The sequence below is a fragment of the Acanthochromis polyacanthus genome, chromosome 4, assembly GCF_021347895.1.
Source record: "Acanthochromis polyacanthus isolate Apoly-LR-REF ecotype Palm Island chromosome 4, KAUST_Apoly_ChrSc, whole genome shotgun sequence".
Taxonomy (NCBI): Eukaryota; Metazoa; Chordata; class Actinopteri; family Pomacentridae; genus Acanthochromis; species Acanthochromis polyacanthus.
Genome location: NC_067116.1, coordinates 13,288,277 through 13,304,281, shown reverse-complemented (window position 1 = coordinate 13,304,281; position 16,005 = coordinate 13,288,277). Strand labels below are relative to the sequence as shown.

Genomic DNA, 16,005 nt, shown 5'->3' with positions numbered 1-16,005 from the left:
TTTTATTTATTGTTACTTTTGTGAGTTTCAAGTGATTTCAGTGAGAATTGTGGGTTTTTCCTTCTTTAACTGAGGGGTACCAACAATTTTGTCCACGTGTGTATCAAACTCATGGAAATTTAAGGTATTCCGTACAGTTTCAATGTTCAATGTTATCTGACTCTCCAGATATGAATTAAAGACAGAATTGTGTTTTTACAGTTGTTCACGCCTGCCTGAGTGGCTTACATTTGGTTACACTGCCATTTGAAAAATAAAGAGAATTGTGACAATGAAAATTGTTTTATAATAGTGTACATTTGCATATAACTTTTGTGCTTAAAAAAACATCAGAAGGAACTACTGGCCCCCAGGCATCTTCACTTTATCAAATCTGGCCCTCTTTGCAAAAAGTTTGGACACCCCTACATTAGCCTTTTGTGTCTCTGTTTGTAAGTACCTTTTTAGTCTTGTCATTTTGCCACAGTCTAGTTTCGTTTTTTGTCCACTCCAGTCTCGCTTTCAGTTTGTAAAGGTTTTTGATTTTGTTAATAAATCCTTTAAACCATGCCCAGTGTTCTGTCTGTGATGTCTGCGCCTGGGTTCTCCACACCCCACAATCCTAACACACTTACTAAGAGCTAGCTTTGTTTAGTAAGTTGTAAGTACATGACAAATTTAAAGGTAAAAGTTACAAAAACATGCTGATGAAAAAATAAATCAGAGAAATACATTATATCAAAAGACAAATGCATCAGTAAAGAACTACATTCAGTTGATATTTAACTCAGGGCTGTGACAGAACTGTGAGAAACCCAGACAAGTGGAAAAGTTTAAGAACATTTTGAAGGTAATTTTAAGTTAGAATAGGTAAAAGCTGACCTCCCTGTGCCTGTGTGCAAACGCAACACTTTATATATACAGTGCAGGGATTTTTCATGTATGCACTGGTTAGATGTTTGCTAAAGACTCCCTGATTAATGGAATTAAGCTCTTTTGAATGAGAAATGTGAAAACCAAACACGAAAAGATTCAGTGTTCTGGTTTTTCCCAGCCTCGTCCTTGCATATATTCCCATTTTCTGACTTCATCATTTCCCATCCCCTCTCTCTCTCTCTCTCTCTCTCTCTCTCTCGCCCGCCCCCTCTATCTTGACTCACTCCAATTGGCTGAGAGGGCTGATGACACAGAGGCAGGGGAGGTAGGACTATAAAACCTCTGTTCTGGCTCTGTTTAGACACAGACACAGACTATCTCGCTCTCCACTGAGCTTTACTGAAGGATATAAAAACACCACCTGACTAAGACACCACCTTAGAGCAACTCCAACCTGCTGCTATGTGTAAAGGACTAGCATCACTGCCAACCTGCTTGGAAAGGTACACAAGGCTCTCTGCACTCACTCACACTACAGATGTTTGGAGATTTGGATTATATGACATAGAAGATGTCTCTGCTGCTTTATTACTGCGCTTCTGTGTGTGTGAGGATTTAAGCTTAAGCTGTGTCAGTTCTAGGTTATGTAAAGTGTAGACTTTGCCATCAGTGTGGATTTATTTCGTGCATTTACTGATGGCTTGCCAGTGGAGATGCACACAAGGTTTTGCTAAAAATAAATCTAACCTGTTGTCTTTTTCTTTTAGGGCCAAGGAGCTGAAAGCAAGACTGGGAAGCTTTTTGCAAAAAAACAACTGGAATCTACCCTGTTGCAAAATAGGGAAAAATAAGTAAGCATCATTTTTACACTATATAACAACATTGTATGATTATTGTGACTTTTTTTTTTGTTTTGTTCTGTTTTTATAAAATTCCAGGTTCAATCTAATTGTGCTTCATCTGTTTTCAGGCCAACCCTGGAGGAATGTCATAGGTGGAAAGAGTCTTTTGAAAAACTCCTGTCCAGCAAATGTAAGTAATGTATTTAAAGTGCATTTTGACACCAAAAAAGTGAATTTGAATGCCCGTAAATTGCACACATACACGCACTTATCTGTGCAGCCCCTGCAGGCCCATTATGTGCAATAAGTAATCAAATTTCCTCCCTTTCCTCAGATGGACTATGTGCCTTCACAACCTTCCTGGTCTCTGAGTTCAGCGAGGAGAACATTGCGTTCTACTTTGCTTGTGAGGATTACAGGAATACCAAGTGTCCTGCTAAACTCCCCTCGAAAGCTCGGAAGATCTATGATGAATTCATTGGCAGTGAAGCTCCCCGAGAGGTAAGAACACACCACATCTCAAAGAAAGACTTGGCTCATAGCCACTATCCTTTTCCAAAAAAAACCCCAAATAAACCAAAATAAAATATACTAACATGTTGTGTCCTTTTGTTCATTTTATAGATTAACATTGACCATGAAACCCGTGACATCACCAAAGCCAACATGCTGACCCCCTCATCTTCTTGCTTCGACCTGGCTCAGCATAAGATCTACATGCTCATGGCCAAAGACTGCTACCCTCGCTTCCTCCGTTCTCAAGCCTACAGGGATCTAGTGTGCCAAGCCAAGCCCAGCGCCAAGGCCGACAAGCACCCCCAGCAGGAGAAGAAGGTGTGAAGTCTGTCCACGAGCCTACAAGGGATTGTTAGTGATCGCCTTAAGATTTGAGAAAGCAAGAGATGTTTGGCATGAAGTGCTGCAGTATGAAGCCGGTGCCGACATTGTTGCAGATGCACAGATCGTCATGAGTGAAGCAGTGCATGAGGATATTCTGTAGAGGCTGTCTCTTCGGAGATGAGAAAAGTCTGGAGAGAAAAGTAAAATGAAGGAAAAGTTGAAGGCTGATGCCTTAAAGTGCACTGTTGTGTAAGTACAGATAGAGTTTGGGCAGCAAAGAAAAACTTTTTCTAAAGTGACTGAATGACAATCAAACAGGAGGGCAGCAGATGTGAAAAATGCACTTTTCTTTGCCTTCGGGCAAAATTTGTGGTTGTGATGTGCAATGTCCCTCTGTCAGAGTTGTACACTGTTTGTGAACAGGCATGTAGGGTACTTGATGAATTTGTGTTTATTTGTATTTATTTGCCTGTAATATATTTTTTTCTTTTTTTATCAAACAAATCTGAAAATAATGTGCAATTCAATTTGTATTGTTATTTATATCACTGTTATTGTTTTTTTTTACGTACCAGAAAATAAACTAAATTGTTTGAAAAATAAAGTGTGGTTTAAAAAAAAACTGAAATATATTTTCTTTACTGAACAAATTCATGCTGTAAATATTACTTTCATCTACTGTATACTAGATGGATTGCTAAGCAGAGCCACATACGTTCTTGCAGCACAGGAGAAAAACAGAAAACAAACCTTTCACAGTCATTAGGACAGTTTAAACCTGTGACGTGATTATTTTTAGTGTCTCATTTACCCTAGTGACATATATGCAACATCAAATGCTAAATATAAAGCCAGGTGAAGTCTGCACGTAATTGTGCAAATACCCAGAATCCACAGGTCTAATCATCATTATCTGATATGGAAATGACAATGATGTATTTGCTTTCTGCTATGAGGCATTGTGTGGATGATATTGTGCTGAACTGTTTTTCACCAAGGAAACTGCTGTGCTCTGTGTCATAAAGCACTCAGACAATGATATCACCCTTCTCCTCACAGCTTTTGTCCCCTATCATGTGAACAAAGAGCTTTCTAGGAAACAGGAAGCACAAGAGATGATGCGACAGCATTAACGTAATGGGAAGCGCTGTAAAACTTTATTATTACCTTGGACACTATTTGTACTGGTCATCAACAGCAGGTAATAAATGACAGCAAAGCTGCTACCAGGCTGGAGCTCCACCACTGCTGCTTGTTTAACCAAACAGACAGAGGGATAATGCATAACCCTATAAAGTTAGGTAATAATGACATTGATTACAATGATGGAGCTGGTTATGTAATTTGTTCTCATTAAAATGTTAAAATTTGCCAGTATGATTGTTTTGGTGGAGCAGGCAGGCTCCAAAATGTGGCTGAATGTCTAGTTTGTATATTCAGATTTCATCAGTGTAGAGTGGAGCCATTATTAGGTGGGTAACAGCTGGTCCCCAGCTCTGATCCATATGAACATCTCACAATGCTGCCTTCTTCTCCATGGTAACTCTTTGACATATATATTTTAAAAATGAATTTGTCCTTGATCATCTGTAATACTAGTTTGGGATTTTGTAAGTTTTGACATTTAGTGAACATTGATGCAGTGGACATGTCACAAATACGCTATAGAGTACATTGGGTTTCCAAACTGAACAGTAAATATGAGAGGAAAATACTTTTACAATTAGGTTGTAAAGTTAACTTTGAAGCACTTTCTAGAAAAAAACATTTGATGAACACCCAGGAGCTGGAGCTGTTGGAGACCAAGCCAGAGCCAGAAGAGTGGATGGACAGAAACACAGCTGCAAATGAATAGTAATATGGCTCTATGCCGACATCAGAACATGTATAAGGTGGTAAAACTGTACGCATGCATCTGTGATGAGTATTACTGCCCCATAATGGCCAAGAATCAATGAATGCAGTTTTAAAGTTCCCCTTTGTTTTGGTTAATGGTGCTAAATGCTTACATTGTGCTAACCTTTGGCCTTTCAAACTGTGGAGGTGAATGCATAATGCAATGGTGCTGTGTGTGTGAGTACACCAGTTCTGCAGGTGTTGTATTGCACAGTGTGCAGAGCATGGAGCAAATGTGGTGAAGTATTTAACATGATTGCCCTTCTATACACATATTGCATTTAATAACTACTAATGGTAGTTTGGACCTTTTGTTGGTGGGACGCAGGGTGATGCATTAATGTTTACATTATCTGCAGGTGGGATTTGAGGCTATACATCAAGCAGGCCATGAAATGGCTCTGGGTCATGAACTATCCCATAACAGCACTCATCTCAAAGGAGCTATTAACAAAACCATTTTCATACCAAGCTGTAAATATGTATGCTGTACTGTCATTCAAAAGTTTGGGGTCACCCAGACAATTTCATGTTTTCCATGAAAACTCTCACTTTCATTCATGTGCTTACATAATTGCACAAGGGTTTTCTAATCATCAATTAGCCTTTCAACACCATTAGCTAACACAATGTAGCATTAGAGCACAGGAGTGATGGTTGCTGGAAATGTTCCTCTTTACCCCTTTGTAGATATTCCATGAAAAATCAGCCGTTTCCAGCTGGAATAGTCATTTACCACATTAACAATGTCTAGACTGGATTTTTGATGATTTTAATGTTATCTTCATTGAAAAAAAACAGTTTTTCTTTCAAAAATAAGTATATTTCTAAGTGACCCTAAACTTTTGAATGTTAGTGTGTACTACTAAAATTGGGCATTTTGGTGTCTATACAAATCAGTCACATTTTGACCTGCCCTCAAGTGGCCATTTAAGCAACTGCAGTTTTAGGCACTTCTGAATGGGCTTCTTTTTCAGACCTGAAGGTTGCTACTTCATATTGTTAAAAAAAAAAAAAAAAAAAAACATTTTACCAATGGGGGGATGCTACAACAAACCAAAACACTTTTTTTTTGTCTTTATATGATGTGTTGACCTTTGAAAAGTCTTGATGTCTTGGGAGAGCCCAGTGATTGGAACAGACCTTCCATGTTGACCAAATTTTGTTGCCACCATGTTGCATTCAATCACAAACCTTTAAGTAAAAGTTTTCAGTGTCAAATACAGAAAGTAATGTGCCAGTATTATCACTGTCTATCTATAACCTTTTGGTCTTGCAGAACCTGAACTCAGTCTGTGTACAGAGTTTACTTTTTGACACCGCTATGTGAAATGAGACAGACTGACCCATAATGTCATATTCACACAATATTTGGTAAGTTGACATAAAACAGTTTTATAATATCAGTGCTTACAGTCATGTTTTTACCATGAACAGATCAAGTTGCCATGGCAACTTCGCCCTAGCTATTCATCGCTGCTTGCATGTTTTCATGTTTCGGTACACGTACTAATTTGCATAGGAATTTCAAGAATGTCCGAAGGCTGCAAACGCGATTATACAAACACTATACGCCGATGGAAAGCTTAGATTCTCATTAATCCGCCGGTATAAACCACTTTCAGATGTGATTACCACAGCGGGTGAGAAAAACACATTTGTCCGACAAAAAACAAATATCCATCCATCCGTTCTCTATACACGGCTTCAACGTACACAGCGCGACTCACATTTCCGGGTTCATTATTACACACAGATGAAAATATTCCACAAAAAACGGCCATAATCCAACCTTTTACATCCAGACGACACAAGCCAGTAAACTATTTTGTCCAAAACATGTCCCGAAGTTGGTATAAAATCCACGAATCAGTCGTTTTCAAGGAAATGCACCTCGCGATGCGTGTCCAATATTCCCTGTACTTCTCGTCATATTTTTTATTTACAAATAGAATATTAGTGATTTTTTGTACTGAAAATGGCTGGAATTGACTGCAGTTTTAATTGTATTTTATCTTTTGAGGTTTTGAGATTTGCTTCTGGGATATTTTTGCCTTTAATTCCGATCAATGGAAATGAATGAGCTGTGATCTTTTCTAGATTTAGGGGGATTCAGCCAAGTTCACCCACAGAGTGGCTGTTATCAAAATAAAATTTAAACACTTCCTGAAGACGTAATAAATTAAGGTTTCCTAGTAAAACAGACATTATGAAAGTTACTAGTTGTATCTACATGTTGTTAAGACCAGAAGAGTTCTCAAAGCAAAACACAACTGCACCATTTATGTCCATAAATATTCACTGTGCTCCAAACTAAGACTCAGCTGAGATCTACACCTCCAAAGAGCTCATGCTGACACAAAGCAGTACTATACTAACAGGGTTTTTTTCCCCCTCTTTTATAACCAACATCCGACATGGTGGTTTTTAAGTAAATACATTTCTACATATTGCAACTGGGTTTTTTTCATAAGTGAGATCAGACTCAATAGAAATGTGGATTTATTTTATGACACAGGATTTTAGACAACACTAACTGCATGTCATAAAATCATATTATTTTCAGTGTGAAGCAGAAAATTGTGCCTGTGGTGTGTGCTATAACTGTGAAATTACACTGACATCTAGTGGTTTGATTTGTTATTACAGCATTTATTAAACCTCCCATTACTACTGGAAATGCAACAAGCCCTCAAACTCATACGACCACACAGGTCGTATGTACCGTGCCCCTGAATACGATCCATGAGAGTGTTTTTAGGTTAGTGCCCCTACGGGGGACAGGAAGGCATTATGGGATTTAATTCGCGAAACAGCTTTTCCCTCGCGAAACGGCTTTTCCCTCACTTTCGCAAGACAGGTTTAGGGTTATGGTTATGGTTAGGGTTAGAGTTAGTGTTAGGTCAAAGTTTGTTCATGGTGACGATTCAGCTGAGACACCGAAGTGCCGATATTTACTCAACCGCTAGAGGTCGCTTAACTTCAAAACGTAACACTTGGTCATAATAAGGGTGTGTACAGACGACCTATGTGGTCGTTTTTTCAAGGAGGACAGTCTCGGAAATGTGTTTCCTTTTCAAGATATGTGGAATGTGACAATTTAATGATGGAAGTCCTCAATGGCAGAAGTCACTAAAAATGAAAAATATTTTACTTGTGAGATACACTCTCTTAAATGGAAAATGAAACAGTCTGAACAGGACAAATGATTAATATCCACTGTAAAGCTAGAAATTACAATAAGATAGAGTTGATATTTGTTAGGGGCTCGACACACGGGAAGTGACAGTTGAGGGGGAAAAGCGAAAGTCATCGCAACAGGAGATAAATTCAACACACGGCAGGCGACGGCGACACACGGCGCGATGTGCAAAAGCACAGATCGCTTGTCTCCCTCACTTCTGATTGGCTGTGAAATTGGAGGGATTTTTTACGTTTTCAAAGAGTTTCATGACAGAAAAGCATAAAGATGATGAACCAGAAGATATTGCTTGATTTAGCCCAAATTTTACTATTGACATTGGCTTATAAAAGTTTACCCTGGCGCCAACCAATTCCTATGCAGCAGCTCTTTTATTTATATCACGATAGTCATTAAGGGAAGGATCATAAAGACTCGGGAAATCAATCACGGCTAAAATAATTTGCTCCTCCATGTTGAAAAGGGCCGAAAACAATGGTTGAAAACCGGAGCGGAACTTACCAGAGTTTTGTGACGATCTTCATGCGTGAATCCTTCCTCTGTTAGCAATATTACTCAAAAACGGACAAACCAATTTCCATGAAATTTTCATGGAAGGTCAAAAATGACACAAGGGCTAACTGATTTGATTTTGGCAGTGATGCGGCTTAAGGGCTGGATCCACAGATGTGTTAAGGATTTCCCATTGAGGAAGCCGCATGGCGTCTGATAGCGACACAGCAACTGTGACAACAAGTAAACACTACCTCAGCAGACTGCTGACGATCACATAATTACGATCCTGCTACAAATCCACCACTGTGGACTTGTAGACTTAATACAAATAGGAATCGATTACATGGTGGGGGTGTTTCCGAGTCCCATCACTTCCCGCCGCCTGTTACATAGTTACGTCACGTGGTTTAGCATCCGTCCATAATGTATGCGTGCCCGACTGGTCCCATGGGTGCGATGGCTCTTGGTGGGCTGTGGGGCTGGATTGGCTGTCCAGGTGGGTGCTGTGGCCATGGTGCTGGCTGGTGGTGTGGGGTGGCTCTGTCCTGGTGAGTTGTCGGGGCGCGTCGCGGGGTGTGGGGACCTTGGGCGGGACGTGCTCGCCTGGGGCCTGGTGAGGGGGGTATGGTGGCTCCCCGTCGGCATCACCGGGCCCCGCTACTCTGTGCATTTTTGCCCTCTGGACTCGCATCGGGACCCGGCTCCGGTTTCCTTTGGCCGGCCTCCAGTGGCGGCCTGCTCAGCGGTGGGCTGGTTGCCATCTCTTAGGTGGGGCGCTCCGCCCCTATGTCTGGCTTCCTGGCTGCGTGGGGCCACCGGCCCCCTTGGGGGTGGGGGGGTGGGTGGCCTTGCCTTGCCGTGATAGCTGTTCAGGGCTTCCAGGTCCTTCACACTTGCATGTTTGACCAGGTCTCACCAGCTCCTGTCGAGTCCCATGGTAGACAAATGTGCTGAGACTCTCCAGATTCTCTACACTAAACTCACTCTCTCTTTCACTAGTATCCTCTTCTGGCCTCTTCTATTCTATACTGTCAAGACACCCATGACTATGGTGTTCAATACTGTTTGTTTATTCATTTATTTTTTGATTTTTTTTTGTTTGTTTTAGGGGGTTTTTTGTTTTATTGATGGGTAATTAGTAGTCGGGAATAACACAACACTTGACACTCTTCAATTGTAATAGCACTGCTTGTAAGATCCTGTCCCTGTTCGTTCTGTTTCGTCCTGTCCTGATTTGTTTCAACTGGACTTCACTGAGGTGTAGCACTGCCCTCCCTGGCTCATAATAGGGAATTCTAATAAAGAATATCAGCTTAGCTTTCAGGGAGGGCTGGTGATGGTCACACGCATGTACTAAATATTAAAATATTTGGCTGCAAGACTAAAATATGCATTAATCTCATAAAATGTTGACACCCCTTCTATGAAGTTAAACAATGAGAATAAATGCAGTCAAATAAAACATAATGTATACATGCATAACACACGCCTGTGCTCAGCGCAAGGTCAGGTAATGAACACTCTTATTGTAGTACTGTGCTCGCTGAGTGCTTTACTTGTTAATTGAGGTGACAAGCTGTGAGCGTGTGTGTGTGTAAATAAGTGTCTGCCAGGATGTGAAATTAACTTTTTAAGCCACTGACAGATATGTCCTAATATGATTCATTCAATAGTAAATGATCATTTTGTGCCTTAAATCTACCAACCACTTCATGTTAAAACAGTATCTGGCAGTTGCTAATTTCCCACTGTGGTGTGCAAGGTTGTGTAAGTGAGATGGAGAATTTTAAAGAATTAGTTTCGGAATAAATATTGTCAATTAAAATATTGAAACATGTTCTAGAAGCTGAAAAAATGTCATTTTTTTAAGCAATTGTCGTTGTCTCCTGCAATTTCATTGCAACAAATAAGCTTAAAACATTGTAACTTACATCGGAATGTTTTTTTGGAATGCTGCTGCGAATTCAGGCATTTTACGCCTCAACAATCTCCAAAACCGCCCGCGAATCCCTGGAGAGACTGGTAAAATACAAAAGCAGTGAGTGGCAGGATGCAGATTCCTTTCACAGCACTGGGGGGCAGTGAAAAGCTTTGAAAAAATCTGGCCATTCACTACTGGTTCATCTCTGTTTGTTTTTTCTCTGAATCTCTCCAAAAATAACGCCAATGACGTTTTGTGCAGAGGAGTAACAAAGTTCAAAATATAAGGAGAAGATGGTATGGAGGTAAAGGACAGCTCCTGACTTTAGTGTAAACATATGATAAAAACAAAAGTACGGATATTAAATAATTCTTCTTCTAGATAACTGTTCTTTATGTGTGAAAAACAGAGATTGATATGAGATCGAGGGGACATGTTCTCCATGTCCTAAGTGTCACTTCCAGCCTGAATGTTTACACAGCGACTGCAGAGGACATGGTGTACGTCATCATATCACAGGCCATCATCGTCTTCATTGCATATGACTGTACTGACCCCTGTGACACTGACATTACAATAGGTGCTGCAAACACAGTGTCCTGCATGTGTCATTAAGGATGCTGCTCGATCCCCTTGGTGGCCATTAAGACCGGAGCAGCTCTGTAGATGACCCGATGTGCACATGAAAGTGTCCCCCTGGACCAGACATGTGCAGTGCAGACGCACCTCATTGTGGTCTGGGCCTCCCTTAGTGCTTCCTTCACATCAAATACACAGTGGTTTCTGCATCTCTGCACAATGTTTAATATTTTTACACAAACCTCAATCTCTATCAAACACATCCAACTGCAGCTTTATTTGGTGTCACCTGTCAAATCATATGACAGTGTTTTTAAAACTTTTAGCTCCATCATCAGATTTTTATCAGGTGGAAATATCAGTTTATGGAAGGAGATTGTCCAAATAGTCTTATAAATACTGGAAGTGAATGACAAGTAAAGTTACAAGCTTTGGCACTGACAAGTATTCAATTAAGGTGTGGAGGGAAAAAACACATTTATTTGCACTGTTCAGTAAAAGGATCCATGATGAACATATTGGATGAGTGGGTGAGAACAGAGAGACAAGAATGAGGGAATGCAACAGCAACAACTTGTAATACTCCAAGCGTGGGAACTCTCCCGGTGTGGGTCCCCAGTGAAAAGGGAAAACTGTGCTATCTAATGACTTTTAATTCCTCAGGGTTCACATCCTCTGTCCTCTCAGGATCACACTCAGGCCTGGAAGAAAAAAAGGCCTCACATCCTGAATATCTACTGCATCTTTTATGCACCATATTGGTGTGTCACTTGAAATTAAGCCTTACATTGTATGTAGTGCACTAAGGACGACTACATTTATCAGATACATTATAAATGTGATGTTCTTGCAACCAACACTCTGGTCACATAGGAAATCTCATTTATTATTATTTTTTTTTGTCTCCAAGGTTAGGGAAGGGATTTTTTGGGGCTAGCATGAATTTTAGCCATGACCAGTTCTTTAGGTTCGCCTGATACATTTTGTCGTCCAGAACAGGGTCTGTCCATGACACTGCCCATTTCTTTGAATTGTTTAACCTCCTTCAACACTGTGCAAAAGCCAAGTGGAATCCTGCTTGGATGACGTGCATTAAATTAATCTGCTATCTTTATGATATGACCATCCTTCACGTCCACTGAGAAGTACCAGTTCAACTCTTTCCTCTTTGGACAAAGCCATATTAAATTTATGGAGGCAAAAAAATATATATATACAGTTAATAAGATTTCCTGTGTGTCCAGACTTTAGGGACACCGGTCCTGAATCCCAGTTTTATTTCAGATTTATTCCAACTCCCTTAGACTTAAGTCTTGCGATTTCATGCGTCTATTATGCACTCTACTAAAGGATGGTTTCACTTTCTTTTAAATTTATTCTTACTTGTATACTTTATACACCATTACATTTCTGGTTGAAATATTGCAAAGCTTACTTCCCTGCATTTTTTAGAGCTATAATTGATTTTCAGATCAGGATGTTGCTTTCAAATATAAAATAAGCTTCTAGAATACACAGAATACGTGTTTGTGAACATGAAATTGGTTGTGGCCCTTACAAAAAAGAAAAAGAAATAAAAAATCTGTTTCTATTTGGTGTGTCTTGTCATGTTATCACCAACCACGAATGAATGGCTCTCAACCAAACAGCCATTTCTCCTCTAAACTTCTTAGATAAGACTGTTAGACTTCAGGAGGTGAAGCAGGCAAAATGATCCATTGAATGAAATGTTATGGAGAAGAACAAAACATGAATGCAAATTTGTCAACACTGGATGAAACTACCAGAACTTCATTTGGATGTCTATATACAGTTAAATCAGTCTCAATCGATGTATTAATAAAATGCTGCGTACACCAATCTGTAGCATAAGAAACACACCAATAATAAATCATTTGATATTATGATTTAGAGTAAAGAATTCTCATTGCATTCAATAGAAAAGAAATTGTAAACAAAGAACAACTTGCTATCTATACAGTAAAATCCCGGCAGCAGTGGTTGCCTGAATGCTATTGGAAAATTATGGTGAACATTTTCTTCCTTTATGGTAAAGAAATGTATTGATACAGCTAATTTTATGGTTTAAAAATGTCCTTTCCCCAAATTTGTTTAAAAAATTGTTTTGCTTCAAAATTTACTTGAAAATAACATATAAAATAAAGTTTGTGTGACCTGTTATAAATGACATGATATTTTTCCGTTATCTGCATAACAGCTTGTGTTTTTAACATTTAATTCATGTATTTTTAGCATGGCATATGTGCAAAAATTGCAATTATAGCTGTCATAAATTAGTTTTTAAGACAAAAGTACATCAACGTGACCGCTACAAAGTGTGTCTTAGACATGAAATAAATGCAAAAATTGTCATGTTACTAGTTAGAAATACTATGGCATGTTTCCATTGTCAGGTCATACATTTAACTGTAAAAGTTAGAATTCTTTTTGAGAAATGAATGCAAAAATTACAATATCGAATGTTTTACATATTAGAGCATTTTTTCTGTAAAATAAAACTGTGAAAGTAGGGAAATGCATTTTTTCCAGTGTAAGTAATTCAAACTGAACTGAACAAATAAAGGAATCTAGATTTAGACTTTCGTAGTAAGATATTAGACTTGCCAAGCATTCAGCAAGGAAGCAAAAGAATGAACTCGTATTGAAAGATTACAATTCTGTCACACGTTCTTGTTTCGAGATGTCAGCAGATGTAGCAACCAACTGTATCAACATGAGGTAATTGAGCTTACTTTGGAAGGATCTGCAGCAGAGTGTTTCTGCATACTTATCCAGTCTGACTGTTTCATGTCAGTTGTTGTTTTTTCATAGCCTAGCCACGCTATGCCCATGTTTCTGACGGCACAAGGGTCTAGGGAAGCTCGACAGGGAGGGAGGCGGGCTAAAAGGTTGTCTATCAAATCCCTCTGCAGCAATTGGGTAGGTATACAACCAATCAACGCAACGAATAGGCTGACGTAGTTCTGAGAGCACCGGCGGATTGTGGCTAAGTCCCATTAGCTTCCCAACCAGCGGAGCCGCGGAGCCAACTCGTATATTAAGGATTTGCCTTATAAGTCCAAATATGTCTTTCTTCTCAATGAAACACTTAAGTGCCGTCCTTTGTTTATCTTTCAAGTTGAATTTTAGCTTCAAATCTTTAAGGGCTGTGGCCAAAGCCGAGCTGAAAGATAACTGTTTATTGTGCGCCGGTTGTTTCTGCCAGAATCGTCACGCCTCTGTCGTCACTTCGTTACGCTGGCCTTCTGACTCTACACTTCATGGTGATTGGTCCGGCCAGTTTTAGGAGAATCCAGCCTCGAGCCTTATGGAGGGTAACTAGACCCACCCTGGCAGAGAATTAAATTCGTTGCCGTGGGTTGTCTAGCGCGGCTAGACTAGTTTTTTCATTCTTTTCACCCAGTTCAACCATATATAGTCATATTTCTACTGTCGATGCTTCCATAATTGAGATCAGATGTTTAGACAATCACAAAGCAGGCCTTCTGACACATCTCTTGATTTAGAGATGTTTCAAATCTCAAATAAAAAAGCTCATTCTGTTGTTTTGGTCCTAAGTCCTGCTCTGAGCATGATTCCTTTATTCTCTCTGGATCAAAAGCCAGGTGTTACAGTTAAAACAGAAACCAGGTCAGACAGTCAGTGCTTATATATGTGAATTTTCACAGCAGGATTAGACTGCACTTATCCTGGCAGAGATCAAATCAGGTCAAAATATTAAATGTGATGAATTCATCTGTTTTTAGTTTGGAAAAACACACAGTTTTGAAATATGATAAAGACCTACAGTCTGAAAAATAATGACAGCATGCACAGTTGTATATAGTCCACATCTGCAAAGAGGAGCAGAGACTAAAGCTACAAAGCTGATAAATTTGTGCTTTTGCTTAGATGTTTTACAATGATGTTTTATGTATGGGTTTGCTTTATCATTGGCTTTAACATGAAATTGTCTGGGTGACTCCAAACCTTTGAACGGTTGTGTCTATTCATTCTTAGCTGTTCAGTCACTTTTTAACCAAATGCGATGAGATGAAAAACATTCTCAAAATCATAGATTGCTGTTTTAATCCTGTACTAAGTGATGCAGCGACATTTCCCCAATATGTGCCATATACACACGTGGACAAAATTGTTGGTACCCCTCAGTTAAAGAAGGAAAAACCCACAATTCTCACTGAAATCACTTGAAACTCACAAAAGTAACAATAAATAAAAATGTATTGAAAATTAAATAATCAAAAACAGCCATTACTTTTGAATTGTTGATTAACATAATTATTTAAAAAAACAAACTAATGAAACAGGCCTGGACAAAAATGATGGTACCTCTATAAAAGATTGAAAACTATTTGACCAGAGTGACATGATTAACTCAGGTGTGTCATTTAATTGACATCACAGGTGTTTCCAAACTCATAATCAGTCAGTCTGCCTATTTAAAGGGAGACAAGTAGTCACCCTGCTGTTTGGTGAAAAGGTGTGTACCACACTGAACATGGACAACAGAAAGCGAAGGAGAGAATTGTCCCAGGACATCCGAAAAAAAATGATAGACAAACATCTTAAAGGTAAAGGCTATAAGACCATCTCTAAACAGCTTGAAGTTCCTGTGACAACAGTGGCTCATATTATTCAGAAGTTCAAGACCCACGGGACAGTAGCCAACCTCCCTGGACGTGGCCGCAAGAGGAAAATTGATGACAAATTGAAGAGACGGATCGTTGGAATTGTATCCAAAGAGCCCAGAGCAACCTCCAAAGAAATTAAAGGTGAACTCCAAGGCCAAGGTACATCAGTGTCAGATCGCACCATTCGTCGTTGTTTGAGCCAAAGTGGACTTCATGGGAGACGACCAAGGAGGACACCACTGCTGAAAAAAACTCATAAAAAAGTGAGACTGGAATTTGCAAAAATGCATGTTGACAAGCCACAAAGCTTCTGGGAGAATGTCCTTTGGACAGATGAGACCAAACTGGAGCTTTTTGGTAAGGCACATCAACTCTATGTTCATAGACTCAAAAACCAAGCATACGAAGAAAAGAACACTGTCCCTACGGTGAAACATGGAGGAGGCTCAGTAATGTTTTGGGGCTGCTTTGCTGCATCTGGCACAGGGTGTCTTGAAAGTGTGCAAGGTACGATGAAATCTGAAGACTATCAAGGCATTCTGGAGAGAAATGTGCTGCCTAGTGTCAGAAAGCTTGGTCTCAGTCGCAGGTCATGGGTCTTCCAACAGGACAACGATCCAAAACACACAGCCAAAAACACCCAAGAATGGCTGAGAGAAAAGCGTTGGACTATTCTAAAGTGGCCTTCTATGAGCCCAGATCTGAATCCCATTGAACATATGT

The 16,005-nt window shown here is 39.6% G+C and overlaps 1 protein-coding gene across 1 annotated transcript; it reads left to right on the top strand.

Annotated features, from left to right (window-relative positions):
• The first annotated feature begins 1,205 nt into the window (after window positions 1-1,205).
• Window positions 1,206-3,142, top strand: rgs16 (regulator of G protein signaling 16). Its single transcript, XM_022207061.2, has 5 exons — window positions 1,206-1,358; window positions 1,623-1,706; window positions 1,826-1,887; window positions 2,032-2,198; window positions 2,322-3,142. Exons 1-5 carry the CDS (start codon window positions 1,318-1,320, stop codon window positions 2,535-2,537), a joined length of 570 nt encoding a protein of 189 aa, XP_022062753.1. The 5' UTR covers window positions 1,206-1,317; the 3' UTR covers window positions 2,538-3,142.
• Window positions 3,143-16,005: the final 12,863 nt, after the last annotated feature.